Source organism: Lepisma saccharinum, chromosome 5, assembly GCF_977018435.1.
Source record: "Lepisma saccharinum chromosome 5, izLepSacc3.1, whole genome shotgun sequence".
Classification (NCBI taxonomy): domain Eukaryota; kingdom Metazoa; phylum Arthropoda; class Insecta; order Zygentoma; family Lepismatidae; genus Lepisma; species Lepisma saccharinum.
Genome location: NC_139233.1, coordinates 49,807,993 through 49,830,319, shown reverse-complemented (window position 1 = coordinate 49,830,319; position 22,327 = coordinate 49,807,993). Strand labels below are relative to the sequence as shown.

The following is a 22,327-nucleotide window of genomic DNA, read 5'->3' as shown; positions in this document are numbered from 1 at the left end:
TGTCCTTTGTGCGATGGGGAGGAGACGGACAAGCATATCCTACTGAACTGCCCTTCTACACGTGACCTAAGGGACAAATGGATGAAAAACTTAACAGGCAGGGAGATGATAGAAGTGGTAGACGACAGAATAAAGATAAAGGAAGCGGCGCAGCAAGTGGGGAAATACCTGGGGGAAGTAAGAGAACGGCGGGGGAAAGCTATTAGAGAAGGCAGCGAAATGAGTGATCATGCTCCAGTGTAAGTGTGTGTAAAGCAACATGTATGCGTGTTTTGGTGAGAGTGCAGGAAACGAGAAGTGAGGAGAAAGACTGGAAGAAGATCTTCCGAGGGAGGGGAAGAATGTGTATATAGGGAACAAAGTAAGAGACAGCTTAAACGAAGACTAAATGTAACAAAATAGTGTAGAAAAATCAAAAATATGTAGTGCGTACAGCCTATGGCTCGCACAAAAAGAAAATAAATCTAATCTAATCTAATCTAATCTAAAAAATCCTGCTTCATTCACTTCCTACTTCTACTTTCTATCTTATTAGAAATTGATTTGCTTCAATCTTTTGATTCAGACATTCGGCAATCCTGATAAATTAATTTGAAAAAAAAAAAAATCCAACCACATCGTCATCATCATAGTCTAGATATTGACGAATTTGAATTGTTGTATTACGTCAACTTTATGCACATAAAGGCTTATCGGGACTGGACATAGCCCTACAGTTTGAAGTGGGTTTCGAACCACTGTGCCTTCACAGGTATCGAACTCGGGACTCCTTGATTACAAATCGACGACGTTAACACTACGCCATTGGGGAGGACCTAAATATGTGACGAGAAAACGTTACATAATAAATTAAAATGTACCAATAAAAGTGTCATCGAAGGTAACTAAGAAACAGGTGTGGAGATATGTACCAGCCATCAAGAGGTGCTTTCAGATGTATCGCACCTTTATTATTATTATTATTTAGTTTTATTATTATTATTATTTAGTTTTATTATTATTATTATTTAGTTTTATTATTATTATTATTAAATGTTATTTAGTATTATTTATTGCAACCTTAAATATGTCGTTTTCATATAACTATTATGCCACTGGCAACACTGCATATAATGGCTGGTCTTGTTACATTTAGAAACACAAGATGATCATCATCGGATTATAAGTAATGTCTATTTCTAGAATCTTTTAATGCACTATCCATGTTATTGGGGACACTTCTTTGAAAGCTCTACAATGTCATTGACCGTTACATTTGTATTGATGAGAACAAGAACCGAATCATAAACTTCTGTAGACTATACGTCACACAGTGATCAGCTTAGGTATCGCGTTTGGGAGGGAAAGGCATGTAACAACTAATGCTATGATGCTAATTCTTCATTGGGAAAATTATATTAATTTAGAAAGCGAGCAATATAATCGCTGGCATTTCCATTTTTCTTATTTTGCTTCACTTTCCTGCCACTTTAAGCTAATCGCGATGAGAATTAGTGGAGATTATTGATTGGATGAAGGGCATGAGGGCAGCAGCAACCACTAATGTTTGGTGTATTGTAAGAAAAGGTCAAACAACTTATTATAAACCGCAAAAACCAAACCGTGGAAATGAAATTAGGAGACTGTGATATATTCAAGCATGTCATGCTTTCTCAAACCTATGCGAAACAGGTTAACGTTAGTTTCAAGAAGCCTAAGTAAATAAGCACGAGAGAATACAACGATGAACAATAATTTTTAGAACTTGGCACTGAAATATGTTATTTTTCGCAGCGAGGAAAAAAACAAACAAACAGCTACATCTATACAGAACCATTAGTTGTCGTCACAATACGTTCCTCAGTTCAACATTAGCATGTATCTGGCACCTTTCACGGTACAGAAAGCAACAAAAATCTTCGAAATATATAATCGCAAATCTCTGCCATACAATGTATACGACAAGAAAATGTTAAGTTGTAAACTAGCATTTTGTACCAATCAAGACTGGCTATTATACGAAATTCGTGTCAATGTCTGCATTGATAGCTACCAGCTTCTTTCTTTCTAACCAAAAACTGAGTGATTGTATGTACATAATCAGAATGCAGATATATTCAAATGCATAAAACACACCAGGATTACATAAAAGTAAACATGGATTATGACAGAACTATGATGTATGAAGTGTTGATAGTTGTAAAATAAATCACGAAGTGAACGCAGTGATGTCACTCACAAGACCGAATAGAAAAATGTGCGGAAGGTTACTTAAAAAATGTCCCCGTCACAGAAACCCTTTAGTTTTCTTGGGAATTAATACAAACCTGTGTTTATAGCATTTGTTTTTACGGAAATAGCACCACTGAAGAAGAAAATTATTTGCTTTGCTTAATGTGTAAGGTCCACTTTTCACTCTAGATTGTTTGTAAAAATTCTCAAAATTTCACGACCGCAGCAATAGTTAATGTATCAAGGAGAGTCTTATAACTAATATTGGTTAATAATATCGTTAAATTACTTGCTTCACGTGCATCACAATATTCTGGATTTTTCAATGTTATCGTAAGCAATATACATAGTGACACCAAACTACCCGAATCGTATAAAATACCAGATAGCGTCCAATATTAAGACGATGGATAACAACGAACATTGGCCCATAGGCTGTAAATTTACTCAGAAATTTTTCGTCTATGGTTCCCAAGATATCTAGACCTCTTTCATCTTTCTGATTCTGCACCACAATTGACTTTTTCTCCCTTGGAAGGAAGAATGGAAAGAAAAAAACTTAAACCCTAAATAAAAATGAACCCATTCTGGTCTCAATTCAGATGCCTCCCTAAATTTATGTTTCCCGGTCGTTCTTATCAGCGTCGTACAGGCCTCTGGCAGCCGCTTAAATCCGATTACTCTATGACGTCATAACTCATCCCAGCGAATTGAGTGGAATGGCTTCCGGCGCCTTTCATGCTACGCGTACCGAACTGAGATAAAATTGAATGCCTTTTCTTAAATAACCAAGTCGGCCGCCTTTACAGTTTAGTGAAGTTCGTTCTTGAAATAGCTGGAACCGCGTTCAAAAGCATATTTAGTGGTGGGATGCAGACGGTTTTGGAGTTCAAAAAAATATATTCCCTGAATAAAATGTGAAGTTTATTTTCCTAAGTACCGTACAGTTGCTGTAGTTTGAAGCTGTACTGTACGTGAATCAATACAACATGCTATCTTTTGTAATCAAGGTGTCCCAGTTTCGATTCCTGCTGCGGAGATACATTGATCAGTGGTTCGGATGAGACGTTAAACTGTAGCCCCAGTCCTGCTTAGCCTACACGACAATAAATTCGGCTGGAAACAAGCGTTGCCGACCTTTTATCTCTAAGGTATCTAACTCAATATCTCTTTGAGTGTAAATGCCCCATCAAACGGCGGACACGTGGCGAGCGCATAGAACCCCTTCGTCGCTCTTTCCAGGTTTTGGTGACCGGAGCCTGCTACTATTTCCATCAAGGTGCTCCCACCCACCCCCCTTCAATTGTCCACATGATGCTGGGTAAACACTGACATTTTGTGTCTTGGATCGAGGATCGAGCCCGGGACCTCTCGCCAAAGGCTAGAGAGCACTATCAATTTGTTTGAAAATATTATGCTCTATATAGAAATATAGTTACCATTCCCTTCACATTTCTTTCTCAAGTTTTTCGGTTTACTTCGCCAATGTTTGTAGTTTGGACTAACAAAATCATCCATGCATTACCCAGGATTTCTGGTTTCGTATCCCGCTACACTGACCATTTCACCAACGAGGTACTACAGGACCATTATGATTAATACGGAATCTCTATCTTTTCCTCAGTCTGTCACCGCTTTTCCTCGCCGTTCTCTCACTTCTCACATTCTGCGCCGTTTCCTGCTGTTGTTTCCTCCGTCGTCTGCCACTTCTGTCACCCACCTGTCCCTCAACTCATACGTTATCCTGTTTTGCAAGCCGTGAGCAAGATAACGGTCAATGAACAGCGAAATGCGGTAAATACCGTAGAATTATAATGAATTTACGGGTCTCCAGCAAACGCCATTCAACAATTTAATAGGAATTACTTCATTTCGCATCAATTTTCATGTTCTGTGTGTTTACACGGTACCCATTAAGCCTTACAGAAGCTTGCTTCCTTGTAACTGTTACGAGTCGAGAAGCATTCGTCGAGCGACAATGTGTCTTTAGGTCAGCCATCATATCAAGAGGACAATACAGAGGTAACTGTTCCTCGAGAGTACCAGGAAAGATATCCCGCTTGACATGAGTCCATTGTTGTCCGTGGGATGCGACAAGTTATCTGCAACACCATGGAAAACAATGGTTGTGGAACAAGATAATTGGAGAATGCAACTTCCATTGTCTCTCCATGAATCAAGATCACAACATCCGCAGAACCGAATCTAGGAAGCGTCGATCGGGCGGTTCGAGATGAGAGCTACATTTTTTTTGTGTGTGTGTGTGTTTAATAAGTTCCCACGTTTCTTGAAATTCTTCGCCTATTGTGGTGACTTTTTTTACTTGTCTCTTGTTCCTGGGAATCAACTTCTGATTGACTTTGTCGCAGAAACAATTGTCTTCCATCTTTCTCTCGTTCCACATTTCCCAATCCGATCTACTAGGTCAATATGTGCTCGGTGCAGGTAACATTCTTTTTTTTTTTGCAAAGCTGGGATTTGTAAAATCGCATCCGGGGAAAGTCTGGGATCTCTATCAGAAACATCTGCTTATGAAAAGCCATGTGTACTTTCTCCATAAGATTACTTCTTGAGCAAGGTCACCTTAGACATCTGCTTCAGAGCGAATGATAGTCCGATTACTTTCGAAACACCATCTGATCTAGCTGGCGAGCCTACCAAGTGTTTAGAGGCTAAGCAGAAGGGTTAGCGATTGGTGGTGTGTTGAGATGACGCCATCGGCTCGCTTGCTTATTGGAGCCTTCAGAAGATGTGACTCGCTCCTATGTTGCGAATACAGAACAGCCAGATATGCTACGAAAATAATCTCACTCTACAGTTTCCTTCTCCAAGAGCGGGATCCATTCACTGCGAGAACAAACAAATTTACGTGAGTTCTGAGAAATAGTCCCTTTCTTCTGTGCTAGATCTGGTGTTACTTTGCCCATGAATATGTTGCTCGTATCTGTACAGTTGATAATACAACTTCAATGTAACAGCTACGTTGAGTGATGACATGCACTATATTCATATGTACAATATTCAAACAACCAATAGGATTTCTCATAAGTCACGTGTATATATTTACATTACCTTCGTTCTTACAGCGGATAGAGAATATAATTCTAAAAGGGCGCTTATGTAAGGATTACTTTCTGAAGTACTGCAGCAAAATGTTACTTAATATACAAAATAAGGTAAAGTTCCCCGTGCACATAGTACCGTGCCACGAAGGCACATTTAGGGGATGGGCCCCACACCAGCCTCGATATCAGCCACTTTGGAAGTGATGTTATCATTACCACGCTCCGGCCGCCGTTACCCCTCAGGCACCAATTTAGTAGAGGCTGGGTGAGTCCGAGAGCTGTTTTATGCGGGGACAAGGCCGCAAAATTCCGACCTTAGATCACCCACCCCGGGAATCAAACCCGGGTCTCCTGTGTGGCAGTCAGACACCCTACTGACTAGACCACCGCGGCTCAGGTTAATATACAAAGTACAAAAACGAAAATGAGAAATGTTCCGGAATAATAATGTTGGATCACAATAATAATAAAAAAGATATGCCACAGTTAAGGTCATGCGATCAGCACCATGCTCCGGCGGTGCTGTAGGATCTGAAATTAAGTGGTCAGGAGTTTACTGCGAGATGTGCCGATTGACCCGGGATTATATACAGGGTTAGTCAAAATTATGTTAACACTAATGGATTGGTTTGTCCCTTTAATGTTAACATAATTTTGACTAACCCTGTATATTTTTATGCTAATGTAACTGTTTCGGCACAGTAAAATGATTAGATACTTCGAGCGCCTGATGTGACGTGTAGTTAAGACAACCCCGCAAACCGACCAATCACATCGCATACTTCCCCCAGTGACGCAGCAGCCTAGGTGAAAGGGGAGGGTTCGTGCCGGAAACTTCAACGGCTTTGGTAAAATAATGATAACAATTGTTTTAGCATAAATGAAGGTCAGGATTACCTTTTTTTTTATACAAAAAAAATATTCGGGAAGTTTGATGCTCGCGACTGATATTTTAAGCTTTCATTTTTCTTTCAATATAAATTCGCTGGCATTTCCAAGGTTACGGATTGGTTGCCAGGACTGCGTAAGTAGTGCAGTGGCGTGCTTAAGGTGGGTTGAGGTCATAAACCCCCTTTGGCCCAGTATTCCTAAAAAAAAATAACGTCAAAGGCAGGAAAAATGACAAAATGAGGACTGACTACCAGAAAATGTATTCGCAATCGCCCCAACCCTTTTTGAAAATTCTGGGCACGCCACTGATTTGGTGCACCCAAATTTTCCAGGGTCAGTAGAGCCGTTTGAGCGACGATTGGTCGAGGGCCAATTGTTTTAAATTTTGTAGATACTAAGGTGGGGCACATACAACACCTTGGCGGACCGTAGTTTTGGCGGACTTGCTTTAGTGCTTCTACGAACTGATTAGGGTCCCTTAAATTGACGTGCGTGCTAAGTAATCCTCCCGTCCTAGAAATTTAAGCAGGCACGCATGTTCCGGTAACGGTCCCCAAGTGCGTGCATGTGTTCTGCCACGATATGTAATTCGGCGGCGATTTTGGCAGGAAACTGCGTCTGTCCGAGACTGTAACGTTTAGAAGAGAAGGGTTGAGCGGTTTTTGGCGTTAATGATGGCGGCAGTGTTGCCACCTTCGAAGGTAAAAAATACCAGAACCAGAAAGAAAAACGAAACAAAATGTAAAACACCTGTCTCGGTCACGTCTTGATTCATAAAAATCGCTGTTGTTATAGTCTCGAAGGAAACGTGTCAGTCTCGTAGTCTCGAAATATATATAATGTAAACACAATGTGTAACAGTACAAGTTTGTACAGCGTATTTACGAAATGGACGTGCGTTGGTCTCACAATCTCGCCACCGAAGCTGGTCCCAGGTTCTATTTATGACGAAGGTGTGGGCCCTTTCTTTGTGAAGGTCCCTTCCACCATCATTTTCCTCTCATCATCTGAAACGTCGCGATTAGCCTAAAGGGGCAGAAAAGCGACATCAAATATGGAAAATACACACAGAAAGGAAGTAAAGTACACAGAGATCTTGATATTAGATGCACTTTGACTGGTTGGGGATTTGGTACAGTGATGAAGAATACACAGTGGTAAATGTACGATATCAGAATTTCATGTTATTGTGAAGGAAGTTTATGTTTGGCAACCAATAACCAATATTCGAATTGAAGAGTGGGGGAGCTAGGGAATGTCCCCCCTTCTATTTTTTCATCACAGGCTCTACATTTATATTTTCATTCCCAACCTGGGAAAGAAAATCCCCCCCTGAATGTGTGTTCTATTATTATTTGGGATGGCATAACAGGCATTCACTATTTGAGTCATATCTATAAATTCGATCTTCCTCTTCACAATGTTATGAAAAAGATACACAGTCATTGCACTTTAAATCTTTCATGGATGCACTCTATTGTGCGTTCAGAAGAAGCAAAAATAAAAGGGATCTGTTTGAGAGCGCTCAAGAAATTAACATGTTTGACATTTGTTGGGTGGCATCTTATCAACCTGTATCAGTAGTAATAAAAATATATCCGGCCGCTGTACATTTCTTTTTACGTCGTTAACTCAGTATCTTTCGCTATAACACATCGTCGTAGTGGTTAATAGAAAAGGCAACGTAAAAATTACCAAAACTTAAATTCCCTGTGTATAGTGAAGTTGCTCTGCATATGGAAACACTGATAGCAAGCGAGGATTCATTGGTGCATAACCACCATGTAAGCTTGGCAACGATGCATGTTACGGATTAAGGAAATGACTGAAGGAGGGTGCAACGGATAAGAGGAAGGAGCAACAACAAAAAAAGAAGTTTTGTGGGGGAGGGTGGAAAACAAATATTTGCCTCCCAAGAAAATGAAAAGGTTCGTGAAGAGGGGGTGAGTGTGATGAAGGCACTAATGTGTTGCACGGTGGAAGGCACGGATCGTCACGTCGTAGGGTCTTCCGGCGGCTAAAAAAAAAGATTAAGTTTTATTCGCGCAGGGGGAAACAGGCAGGAAGATCTTAGCTGGGAACCGTCTGCTTGCACGTGATAAAAAGCCTCGATGCAATTTGCAAGAAGGGGTCTTTTGGCTTGGAGTAGCTCCTGAATGATGAGAGTACTATATTCAAGCTAATTTTTCTCTATCTTGCCATGTCATACTCGCTTCAATTGTTTTGCTCCTTTTTTATACCACTCTTACAACGAATCATCACATCCAGAGGGTATCAGAGGCTATATGCTTTTGAAACGTTGAGTGGTGACTATGCTTTCATAAACTCTGGATTATATTTTAATTAAATATATGGATGAAATGATTTAACTTCTACAAAAAATGCCACTGATGGTAGATACTGATTATGATTGTATTTTTTTTCTGGTTGATATTGCTTTTGTGAACTTTCAGTTATATACAGCTAATAACACTAAAAAAATTAAAACTTGGAAAGAAATACTTTCAGTTTGCGGACAATAAAGTGTTCTTTTGAAGGTGTCTGGACATCACTACTCGATGTCTTTATTGATACGTCACCACACTTCTCACTAGAACGTTTTGCACAAATTCTTGAATTAGTGTCATTTGCAGCATGGGACTTTTCAACCACATCTTGCAATGTCCCTCTAGTGCACTTCTTAAAATAAACTTATACCATGGCTACATATATCTTAATCTCAGGGGATAGGTTCTTTATTCGAGAATTCCAAATAAGAAAGCGTTTTATAGCCAAGAGGATATAGTTAAATGCGGATCTATATTCTGAAAACTGTACACAATACAGAGAAAATATATAGCGAAGCTTGTATATACATTGAAATATATATATATTTATTGATTCCAAATTTACGTCGGTTATATTCTTTTTATATATATATAAATAATTGAAAAGAAATCTTCTTCTTCCTTCTGCTCGTAATTTTTGGGAAAAAGGCTTCTTCTTCTTTTCTTCCTTCTATTTTGGGAAAAGGCTTCTTCTTCTTTTCTATCTTTGATTAGGGAAAAGGCTTCCTCTTCTTTTCTTCCTTCTATTTTTGGAAAAGGATTATTCTTCTTTTCTTTCTTCTAATTTATTGTCTTTCCTTTTAAAGCGTAATCTTATTTATTACATATATGCGCTTGTTTTCCCCGCTTCTTTGGCATTATACAAACGACACAAGCTATACTTAAAGAAAGATTAGGGGCGACTAAACTGACAGTAGCCACCTCCTATGTAACGACCAAAAGGGGAATAGCCCAGGATCGCTAACAGCATGCACTCACTGCCTATGGCCCAGTGCGTCTAATAAGGAGCGCAACCGTAAGTGCTTCGGGGCGTCTAATTGAACACAGCGCCACCGAGGGACGGACAAACACAAAAGCTGACGATGTTCTCCTCGTCAGAGGTATTAAATCAAATTTTGATCACTAGGATCAAAAAGGAGATACATTTCTGAATTCATTTGCTCACTTATTAACTTTCCTAATTGTTTCATATACGAGCATATTCTTAATTATCTTAATTGGCTATTTACAACATTTTATTTACTCCTTCTATAATTTTTATACTCTTCCTTTATGTTGATTGATTGATTTAGTTTATTTTACTTCGCGTTTTGTGCCTCTTGGCTAATTTGCGAAGATGGGGATGAGTGATGAAATGATGAAATTGATGAATGGACATTCACAAACAACCAAGCCCGACCGGGATTCGAACCCGGGACCCTTGGCGTCCCAGCGCGATGTGCTAACCACTCGGCCACAGGGTCGGGCTCTTCCTTTATGTGTTTTGCATTTAGCATAATATATATAATCGCTCTTCTCCGCTCCTAGTTTCTACAATGAACTCTGCTCTTCTTTATACGGCGTGCTTCCATCTATCGTCGCTCTCGGGAAACATTTGTTCCTTGCATTTTTCATTGTGTCGTCGGAACTGGCACGTGAGAATTTTCACATATATCTGAAGTTGAAATTGGTCAACTGGTGGGCCTTCTGAACATTACGGCATATACCACCGTATACCCTCGACTACAACCCTGATCACTTCTAACTGACAAGGAAGGTATCATCTGTCTATGTATCACTGTTCATCAAACGTTCACCTTCTCAGTTTGCTGTCTCATCTACTCACTCCTCAAAGCTTCCATTTCCCATAATCCGTCTTCCTCAAAGTCTGTCTCCCGGTCCATCTTCTTCTATTCGACCTTCTTGATTTTCAGTTTTATCCGGAGCTAGTTGACAGTTTTCCATTTTTTGAACTTACATTTCCTCCTGAAAGTCCCCGTTTTGTCATCCCCATTCCTGTTTACAGTTACTAATCTCTGCCCCTGTCACTATGCCGTTTAAATATTACATCCATTTCCTTATGTGAGCTATTTACTTCCATAACCTGGCTCACTTCTCTGAACTACATTTCAGCCAGTTCTAAACGTAACTAATATCATCTGGAAAAGTCACATCGTCCGACTCGTATTCTACTTCGCATCAATCAGTTTAAAGTTGCTTATTTTTGTTTTACTTCTTGATCCACACACAGATTTCATATAAGTTTTCTAATCCTCCAATCCCTTCCTATTAGTTGGCTGATGGCTCATGTAGCTTCCAAAACGCACAGAATCAAAAGCCTTTGCAAGATCTATATGCTACCTACTGCTACTCTCCATTATGTTTTTCCGTTGGTCTCGTAACTCTTACAGGGACGTTGTAAATTATTTTGGAGTGGGGGAAATTGGGGGGGCAGGTTTTGAAATCCATCAATCGATTTTCATAATGTCTTCCACCGATACATGTCCCCTCACACATACACACGAGCATAATCTTTAAATGGTAGTGACAATGGTCCTTGAGGGTCTCACCTATCTCACAAGATTGATTGATTGAGTTGGTGTTTTAAGTCCACTTTACGCACAGTAAGGCCAATTGGCACTGGACCTACAGTTTAAAGTGGAATCCGAAGCACTACGTGCCTGCGCCGGGTATCGAACCTGGGACCCCTTGATCACAAGGCAACGACGCTACTATTGCGCCATCGGGGAGGCACTTATCTCATAAGACTCTGGCAACCTTTGTGTTCTGACGTCAACGTGGAATGCCTTCGTTGTTAGGTTAGGTTTGTTAAGTTAAGTTCTCTGGGCATAAATGCATACAATACGAATGTATCATTTATGCAACGAGAACTAAATCTAACAAGCTCAACCTAACAAGGAAAGCATTCCGCGCTGACGTCAGAACACTAAGGCTGCTAGAGGCGTGTGCAATAAGTGAGACCCTGGTCTTGAAAGATCTAGTCTCGTCTTGTCACGATTTGTAAAAGGCCGTCCCGGTTTCGTCACGAATTTTTTCCATCTACGTATAATAATTTTCCGAGAGAGCTTAAGCTCACTCTACCCCCCTCCCCTCCCGGCCCGGTTCGGAGCCCTTTGAATACATGCAATGCAATGAGACAGGAGAGGGTACGCTGTGTATATTTTTACAGGATAGTGCACTTGTACAAAACTGGAAACAAAAGCAGCAATCCACAAAAGTGTACAATTTCCTAATGGTGCACGCTTGGTGCATAAAAATACACGCAGAAATGCGTAAGAGGCGGTGGCGGCGATTAGGGGGGGACGAGGGGGGCAGTTGTTCCCTACTTTTCACCACTTTTGCACCCACACTATGCTAAACTTCATCTACATAGGAAATGTACTGTGTTTGCCCCCCTCCCAGTTTTGGCACCTCGCCCTCCAGTTTTGGAACCCAATCGCCGCCACTGGTAAGAGGGTAGTTTTATCAGCTGCTAATCTGTGTGATGCAAAATAAAAAAAAAGCATCGGTTGAAAAGATCAGGTACGATTATTTCAATCAAACCAAAATTACCACTTGGTGCAACCTTGAGTTGATGCATTTCGAGTTCCGTGTGTGTTTGAGTGTGAGTTCACACGTGCTTCACCACGTGCGACCACAGAAAGGAAAAATTGTTCCCACACGTAGCACTGTCACCACGCTGTGTAACTTTACGATTACTGAACGCGTGATAAAGCAACGCCCAAGTGAAAAGAATGATGAGAAATGCACTTGAGGCCATGGCGATGCACTTACGGACAATGAATTATTTTCACGTAATTCTGAGCGAGTATCGTGCACATCTTTACACATCCAAAACATAGCAATGATATATCTTCGTTATGCGGTTTGCCTGTAAGCAGGTGGTAAGGGTCTGGATGAAATATTCACGAGATATGTTGAGAATGTCGAATGTGTGCTCCGGTAAACTGACTAGATTTTAGCAGTAACTCGGATTTGCCACCTCGGTGGCTGAGCGTTTTGAGTGGATGATTTTCGATCTTGCCACTTACATGGTTTAACAGAGGGGCAAACAGGGTGCGAAATCCTGGGGGAGACGGGGGATTTCCCCCCATCAACAATCTTGGCCTCCAAAATCTCCCCCACTAACAATTTTCGGGGGGGAGGAGAGTTTTTTTGTTATAACAAACAAAAAATAAGAAATTACTTTTAATTTCAAATATACTTTACTAAGAATAATATCGAAAACGAGATCATTAACAAATCTGCATCAATACGCACAATGAAAGTAAAACAAGAATGCAAGACAATAATAACTATGAAATCTAATTGGTTTATATTAACATAAAGCACAAACTAAACAAAAACTTACACCTAATAAAGCCACTTAAACTATTTCATAATTTATTAACATCTTTACCAGTTAGTAAAGGAATTAATTAGTTGCTTTGCAATATCTGATATGTATAAAAGTAACAAATTAATTTATTTTTGGCTAATTAATAGTAATAATAATATATTTTTAATTTAGTAATTTATTTTTTTACTTTTCATAACATTACAAAAATGTATCGTATAATTTACACATGTTTGTGGGGGAGGGGGGTTGTAGATGAAGAACTTTCTCCCCCACCAGTTTTTAATGATTTCGCACCCTGGCCGGGCAAATGATGTAAATGTTGCCCCCCTCAAAACACTGCTTCAGATTAAAGTTTTTATGTTCGTGCAACGCTCTTGCAATAATTAACATGTATTACTGTCGCTGAAATGAAATTATATGTGTGAAATATATAATTTTTGGTTGACTTTAATTTTCCAGGAGGAAGCGGGCCCCCCTTGCCCCCTCCCGGACGTCCACTGAAGTTCCCGGTTTCGAGCAGAGGTGTTCACCATCTGAAGGGCAACCCTCATGAGGGCAGAACTCACCTCCCCCCCCCCCCCCCGAAGACATGTGTGAATGAGGGCGTTTGCGGGTCGTATACTGTATGCTTCCTCCAGTGATCGACCTGAGACCTCCTGATTTTGAGGCGACAGCGTTAATACAATGCCATACAGATATCTCAATGTGTCCTGTCTCTTTCTCGTCTCGATTTTAGAGTGGACTTTGGCAAACTTGGCAAATCTGGAAGACTACTTTTGAAACACCCTGCATTTTCCCTTCATGCGAAACCCGCAAGTCATGAGATCGCATCGTTAACAACCTGCGTCAAACGTCTGGGCATCTTCTTGGCCGGCTTGAGAGATCTCCAGCCTCCCAGCTTTTGATGTGATAATTCGTGAGGTCGTTATTAAAAGACCATATCCCCCTCCCCCTTCCTCAAGGAAAGACGTGGCAATGATGGAGCTCATTGTGATCTTTGCGCCACCTGGCATAGTGAGCAGAGCCACCTGTCGCGGTTCCTGAGAACTCTGGACCAACAGGTGGAAATCGGTTGAGTTGGCTCCCACGATTCATTGACCACGGCTGTAACTTGCCTGATTTTCGGTTAGGGGACAGTGGCGTGCCGAGAATTTCAGCGAGGAATCTCTTTGAGTTTGAGTTTTTGTTTTTAGTCTACTTTATGCACTGATATGCTGATCGGGACTGAACCTAAGTTTAAAGTGAGATCCGAACCACTATGTGCCTCCACCAGGCATCGAATCCGGGCCCCCTAGAGGATCTCTTGAGTGAAGGGGGTTGGTGACTCAGGGGTACTCATCCCCACCCAAAACCATTGAAAATGAAGCGGGTTGTTAAAACCCGGAAGTGTCAATGACTTACAATTCAGTCTGAATTTCCCTGAATTTTTTAAAAAATATTCTTTATATGGCAACACTGCACTGGGTAAGTAACCCTTGGGCTGGAAGTACACGATACAAACAAGAAAAGGAACCAATCCTTTTTGCAAAGTTGGTTAAAAAAAATGAGATTGGAGATGCAAACGTGCTATCTACTCGCTTTCGTACCAAGTACAGGGGGTAGCTAATAAACCTCTATGACTATTGCATTGGGGAGAACTGAATGAGCGAGTTGGTATTAATTAAAGTAAGAGAGAAGCACAGCTTCCCCTTCACCAATTATATACCATGGCACGGAAAACATGCATCAGATATCCTGGCAACAATGCTTCTTCAATCACAACAATGTTAGTGTCAATTTCATTCACGCGCATTAGAAGAATTCCAGAACGCACTCAGGTTTTGTACTCCTTGAAGTTCTGCAACGCCCTCTACATTCCTTATGGGGAACCATTAATGGTTCTGTTCGAGGGAAGATTCCGTGATCCATTGCAGCTAATATTTTGAAAGTACACTAAGGAAACACTAATTGCCAAATCGTGCATTTCAAAACAAAAGGGAAATTTGTTTGGATGTGGTCATTGTTGAGTGGGAGATTCGTCATTAGCGCAAACTTAGAATGTGTTAAGTGAAGAATGGTTACGGGGGGAGGGGGGAGTGTTCCTTGTTGCCTCTGTGTATATATATTGATAAGTTCTCGAGCAGTGCAACAGTAGTGCTCTATTGGCTCTCAGATCACCCTCTCATCCAACAATAGGCCTGCAACAATGGCAAGGATTGCAGTGGTAAGGATAATATGAGAGCTTTCGCCTTCATCTTGCTTTAACCTGTGTGTAACAAGGCAAGCCTTATTGTATTTCAAAAATGCATTCCAATATACCACACGCCGGAAAATTAAGATATCTGATATAATGGGCGCATTTGATTTCCATCAAGATTGGCCATATTTAGTATATGTGCGATTTCAGTAATTTTGGAGGGGTTGGTTGCATTTTTTTTTTAAAAAAAACTGCTTATATAATGGGCGCATTTGATTTCCATCAAGATTGGCCATATTTAGTATAGGTGCGATTTCAGTAATTTTGGAGGGGTTGGTTGCAGTTTTTTTTTTTTAACTGCTTACGAAGCAGTTAAAGCGGCGTAGGTACAGACGACTATGCAGAAATTACATATTTCAGTTCAAATTAACACACTAACACATTAAAGTGTATAAACTGCTAAGGATGCACTTTTGATGCATGAAAATGCACACAGAAATGCATCAAAGGGTACTTTTGTCAGCTGCTGTTCTTTCTGATACACTAAAATATGCACCAACTGAGAAGATCACACACGATCATTTCAAAGAAACCAAAAATACACGTTTAGTCGTGTTAATTGATGCACCAAAAGTCCATCATCGTTAATTTCATGCATTTCGAGTTCTGTGTGTTACGATTCAGAAATACATCAGCTTTGATAATTTCTGTAAATTTCTCTTAGCTCTGCGCAACATAATTAGTAATGTGCGAATTAGGGTTTTTACTTTGGTGGGAGGGGATGCCCACTCAGTGGCGTATTTGTGATTTCATTTCGGGGGGGTAGGTTTCTTGGGTATACAAATGTGTATATACAATAGTGCTCTCATCAACCATGATACTAAAAAGAAAATCCTTTTTGAAAAAAAAACTCTTTAACCAACGACAATGTAGACAAGTAAAGAATGGGCTATTTAAAAATAGAATTTCAGGCATGAAGTAGCGTTACCGGCCATACCCGGAAGACCTATCCTAAGCATCTCCCAACTGCCGAGAGCACTATAAAAGGGGTTAACAACCTGCTTCAGGAGGAGAAGCCAACGAGGACGCCAAAGATCGAGATAGGGTCGCGAGAGCGCGACAATAAGGGGGGAACCCCCGAATGTTACCAAACCTCCACCCGTATGCATTCGAGGGCATACGCTTTGTCCCAGTTCCTCTGTGAATAAACTGGGACGTCTTTTGCTCGAATTACGGTTCCCCCGTTATTGTTTTGCTCTACCACTTTATTAAATTTTCCCATTACAATATTTGAAAGTATACAAGAAGATAACATTACTACATACATGAAATGATTACATAAAATAGTGTATGGACACAGTATTACAGTACACAATTGTTTCTTCGTGAGATGGAGATTCTGGATGAAAGTGTTTGCAGTTTATATTGTAGTTTGGTATGGCTGCAAGTACCGGATTCTGTGGTACCAGAATCTAAGAAATTGAGGATTTGTATGGCTCGAGTGCTCTATTTAATATAGTGGGTTTTTAAGGTATGATTAGGCTCCTGGACCAGCCACCGAGAGAAGGTGAGTTGATGGTTGAAGACCATTTTAGTTGTATTGTTTCGTCGTTTGCTCCACCCCAGAGGCTAGGTGTTCCGCCCTCGGTGTCCCGTCCCGTTTCCTTTAGGAGGAAGTGGACAAGGTATAGAGCACTCGAGTTCCATCACTATAGTGGAGTATTGCAATTGTAGTGAGAAAAAGAGAAATTGTAGATAAAATAAAAAAAAAAGATCGTCGCCATGTTTGTGTATGTGTAGGTCGAAATGTGTGCACTTCAGCTAATTCATGGCGACGTGTATGATTACAATAAGATAACTAGTAAATGTAAAGTAAAATAACTTTTAATAAAATATTAATGAAAATAACAATGATAATAAGAGCGCGAGAGTGCCGGACGCGGAGAATGAACTACAGGGCCGCCCAGAAGCCGTGGGGCCCAAGCAGGGGCCTGTCCAGAGGCGAGACACCTCAGGCCAGCCGACCGTTCCAGAGTCCAGGCGATCCGGAGATAAGTATCTACCCCTTTATGGTGCTAATCCATTCGCCCCTAACTTCTCCCTTTTATTATTCTATTGAAGTGCTATAGCTTACTAAATAAAACTCAGTCAAATAGCTATTCAATTTGGGTTACGTTAATTACTTGCTCTACCTCTGATTCGTCGCCCGTTGGTCAACGGGTCCTACCCTCAAACACAGAGGGTGAAATCCGGTACGGCTAAGATTTTAGCGCCCTTAATTGTGTCTCCAGGGACCAGCCCTGGGACAGAACCTTAGCTCGTAACGGTAGGATTCAATTTGATTTAAAAGTTTATTAACTGTTTCCAGAATGTTTTTTTCAATTGTCTTTACCATAGTTAAGAAACAATATACTACATGCTTTTAATTCCATTTTCTTTGAGGGAGATAGAAATATCCCTGGCAGGGATAAAAATAATTTTCTTCTGCCAGGGATAACTTTTGTGTGTGTGTGTTTTTCGGGGGGGGGGGGGATCCACGTTAACTTGCACACTGTGTATTAGTGCAATCAATATATTTCACTTGACACATTTGGGTTTCTGGGTGTAGACAAAAATTTCCAAAATCGTTCTGCATCCATGAACAACTTAAACTGAAATCAACTGAACCTTGATTATGCAACCCCCCTTGAAACTCGTTGTTGTTTATTTTGCAGGTCTTCCTCGTGGCTGTTCTTGTGATAGTAGCTGCCCAAGATTCAGACAAGAAGAAGGACGATAAGAAAGAGTAGGTAACGAAATTTGCATCTAAGTTACTGGAAGGCGTATCCATTGAGATTCAATTATGAGCAGGCTACGTGAATGCCATCCATCTGATGAAAGTGACCATAAATTGAAACTTTCGATTAATGGAATCTATTTGCGAACAGCAAAATTGACACTTTCATGCATTCATAATTCTCGTTATAATAATACACATTAAAACGTGTGTCTTGTTTATAGGCATTTGCGGTCATATACCTGATTTCATTTTCTTTCTTAGTTGTGCTAATGATGCCTCTGGCATCGTCTCTCCATAAATTTATTAATAATATATACGAGGATCGTTCAATGTATAAGTTTCTCTCTGCTGTAAAAAGTTGTATGTCGTAATATATGAAAACTAATGAAGAATAAGCTTTATCATGACAAACGTATAAACAAACCACGACAAAGCGTGACCACTGTACTATAACTTAGATAACATTACAAAATGCAACATGTTTTCTTTTAATAAGAAACTGTAAGATATGTGTCGGAAATAACGTGCCTTTCAAAGGCATTTATGAAAAATTTTGCCATTCTTGGCTAAGGATTAGTGTGTGTGCAGGATATTTCAGGGGAACTGCGATGCATCAATGTGGTTCCTTAAAAGAACAGCTTTCAAGACAAATGACAAACCCTGATTCTATTAAATATTTCCCATTAATGTATACTTGGCAACTTTTCAATTGAATTTCGGTTCTTACCCAATCATCTTGTCACAATTAATCTAAAGAGGTGGGAAAAAGCGAGGCAAAATTTCCAAATTCATCAATAACGTAACAGTGACGTCACATATTTCTTTCAGATCAAAACACAAGAAGATCGTCAAGCACGACCACCACGACATCTACCACGAGCATCATTATCATCATGTGCACGACCACGACATCGAACCCAAGGAACACAAGCATAAGATTGACAGCCACAGCAAGCACCACGGAAGCCACACCTACCACAAGAAAGAAGAAAAGAAGGATGAAGGCCAATAGAGCATTATCATCTTCACCTTCTGCGTAAGTAACAATTTGTCCTCCACAAAAATCTCTCTCCGTTTTATTATGATAAGTGTTGTAGAGCACGTCATGCTGATGCATTTACAAATTTCACTCAATTGTTACGTCGGAATCTGCGCTGTACGGCTTTGGGAAATTACGTTACTTACAACGCAGTCACAAATAACAGTTTCTTTTATCGAGTAACGGTAATGGCAACTATAGTTAACTTTTAAAATTCCAGGTGGAGGCACATTGCACAGTGGTTAAATATCCAAATTTATACATTCCGTTCCCGATTAGCCTATTTGTGCATAAAGTGGACTTAAAAACAAACTATAACTTTGTTGCCTTCTGTTTGTACCCACTCCCCTATTGTTTCTTTCATTTCCTCTCTCTCTGTTTTTCTTCCTTCCTTCTCCTCATTTTTGGTTTCCTTCTTTTTGTTTCCTTCCTTCTTTTCCACACTCTCTCTTCCCATATTTCTTTCTTTCTTTACCTTTGCCTCAATTTCCTTCTTTCTTTTCTTCTCTCTTTCCATACTCCCCTTTTCCATCTTTCTTTCCTATGTCTCTGTTACCTTCTTTCATTCTCTGTCTCCTGTTTCTCTCTTAACTCCTTTTCTTTCTCAGGTTCTTTGTTTCCCTTCTTTTTCTCAATCTTTTATTGTGTTCCAGTCTTTCCTCTGTTTCGCTTCTTTATTTCTGTCTCTCTCTGGTTTCATTTTCTTACCCTTTCATAGCGTTACACTCTTTTACTTTTCTACCAGACCCCACCGAAAATGTACTGGTAACATTGTCAGCTTGTAATCAAGGGATCCAAGGTTCGATCTCTGGTGGAGGCACATTGCACAGCGGTTCGGATCTACATCAACCCTTTATCGCCTGTCGGTACTTTAAAGTCCCACATCCTACACACGCTTGCTACATGGCACAGTTGGTTTCTGACTCGGCAGGCGCTGCTGGAAGTATATGCAAGGGAGCAGTAAACAATATCTTAGACCTAAGCGTCAGTAATGCAGCCATATTGACCACATAAGAGTGCAGTAGTCTCAGATTTATGAAAGTTAGGTGTTAAAATAACTGTAAGTACCCCAGAATTTTTAATATGTTTTCCTTAGCTCATATAAATATGGTTACAAAATTATTTTGAGCAAATTTGATCGACAGACTTCTGATGTCTACTTTCCTCGAAAACATCTTTATGTATTTTCCTTACTTCTAAACTAGGCGTGTCAAGAGTGATGACTCTTTTTATTTACTATTTCTTGCTCATTTGTCTTTTAATTTATATGTTTGCCTACTGAGAAGTATATTCTGAAACGTGTAACAGGTAGGGTTTAGATTTTGCATGTAAGTGTTGAAGGGAGTATGTATGTTATAACCATCTGCTATATCATTTATCTGTATTTACATAAGACGCTAATGGCCTGTAGGGACATTTAGATAGATTGATTTGCTTTATTGTACTTCGCTTTTTGTGCCACTTTTGCCTATTTTGCGAAGATGGGGATGTGTGTTGAAATTGATGAATGGACACTCATAACATCCATGCACAGGCCTGGAGTCGTAGCGCGAGGCTAACCACTCCGCCACGGGGGCCGGCTCGGGACTTTTGGGTCCCGTTAGTTGTAATTAGTATTATTACAATGTCAGATGATTTTTTGTTGTCAGTCCTGCCAAAGGAAGTCTTACCCATACATATAAATGTTTCAAACTGTCTGTAAAGGGTTTGAGCATCAAGTGATTACAGCCTTTGCGGACTGTAACTTCCTCTGGGCGTTTATTCTATGTGTATACTACATGTGGCAGTGAAAATATTCCCCCCCTCTCTCTCGCTCTGATTTCTCACTCACCCTGAAAGCTATGTGTATATATATTAAAAGAAGGAAGTGTTCTTGAAAAGATAATTGTAACAATAACATCGAAGGTAGAACAGTGAAATTTGAGTGGAAGAAAGCTTGGCATAAATGATTGCTAGCGAGATAAACATCAACACAACTACGTACTTTCAAATCTTCACAGTACTTTATTATGCAAGTTTTACAACAATGAACTTTTGGCGCGAAAGGAAGCCAGTAAAAAGTTTCCATCTCCAGCAATATCTGCAAAGGTTTCTTTAAAAAATAAACATGAAACTAAAAAAGTCGTACACGTTCCCGCCAACTTCTAAATTATAAAAATAATTGCGTTAAATCAAAACTGTGGAATGTTCCCTAACAAACGAATTATGAAGGCATGTAATGTAAACTTTGTTCCCTGTTGTGCCACATGGCTACAGATTCACTGATAATATATTTTTAATTAATGTTTTTCAGGCGCTCTGCGAAGGCATTGTAGATTTACGTCTCAGGAACCAGTTTAGTATCTTCATTGTTGTAGTGTGTTCATTTGTACATCATAAATAATAAAGTCATCCTCGTTGGTCACATGAGTGGTATTATCTTTGTCTTTACCTTTATAACGATTAGATATCGAGTTTTCGGTATTAAAGTTCGATACTATCGGATGATGCAGATTTGATGTATTATCAAACATATCGAGGTTGCAATGCATGCATCATCGATGCTTCGAGATTATGTATAAACTACGACGTTGTACAGGGTGTTCCAAAAAGTTTGTCCAAAATTGGAAAAGATACGTTACGACCAGGCGGGACCAGAACTGTGACGTTCTTGAGTCAGAGGATGGGTAAGTATTTTCGACAAGCAACATAAGTCCACCGACTAATTTTGGAACCCAATCGACAGTAGATGTATGATACAGCTTGTGGAACTGCTTTAGGCGGAATAAAGGGATTGAAGGCGACAGAGCTTCCCTCCCTAATCGAACCTTTAAATTATCACGGAAATAATTTTTAAAAACCGTGAACATACTGTACATTTTAATACAGGTTTAGCATATGTTAAGTTTACGAGTTGGTCTACTTACCCAATATATTTCACGGGTCTGCATCATTACAAATGGAAACGAGTTGTATCCACAACAGGATGTCTGAAAAAGAAGAAACCGTTACTTATGCAAGTCACAAAGTGACACAGCATGATGACAGAAATCAAGATAAAAATAAAAGGGTTGTTCAAAAAAGATGGTATAGAGAAATTGAAAACAAATGAGAAATCTTGTTACTTCACTTATTGAACAGACCTCGTATATAATTTCCAGTATGTCCGAAATAGAGAATGTGTGTGACCATACCTACGCTCTCTGTGTGCCTTCATGGCATAGTGCAATGCATGTGGGGATGCCTCCCGATGTTGTAGAAGTACATCTATCATCAAGTACATCAAGGAGTCCCGGATTGGATCCAAAGGTTGTGATCCCACTTTAAAGAAATGGCCCAGTCCCGATTATCCTATTTGAACATAATGTGCACTTTAAAACAAACTTTGTCAAATTCTTGGCAACACAAACGGAAGAATTTTATTTGTAACCCATTCATAAATATTCAACTGTTGTAAGAAGAGAGAGAAGCAAGCCGGACTGGAAATTGGAGGGAGACAACGCGAGCTACGAACAGGCACA

At 40.0% G+C, this 22,327-nt stretch overlaps 1 protein-coding gene across 2 annotated transcripts in view; it reads left to right on the top strand.

The window, feature by feature from the left end:
• LOC145988360 (uncharacterized) overlaps positions 1 to 21,211 on the top strand; it is a 320,576-nt gene extending 299,365 nt beyond the window's left edge. Inside the window, exons 1-4 of one of the 2 annotated variants that reach the window (XM_083123236.1) lie at positions 14,979 to 15,036; positions 17,724 to 17,794; positions 18,617 to 18,824; positions 21,121 to 21,211. In XM_083123236.1, the coding sequence (XP_082979362.1) occupies positions 15,019 to 15,036; positions 17,724 to 17,794; positions 18,617 to 18,800 (273 nt within the window). In that variant the 5' untranslated portion in view covers positions 14,979 to 15,018 and the 3' untranslated portion in view covers positions 18,801 to 18,824; positions 21,121 to 21,211. Of the gene's footprint in view, positions 1 to 14,978; positions 15,037 to 17,723; positions 17,795 to 18,616; positions 18,825 to 21,120 lie in introns of those variants that run through there. The other variant, XM_083123235.1, reaches the window with a different exon arrangement.
• The last annotated feature ends 1,116 nt before the right edge of the window (positions 21,212 to 22,327 follow it).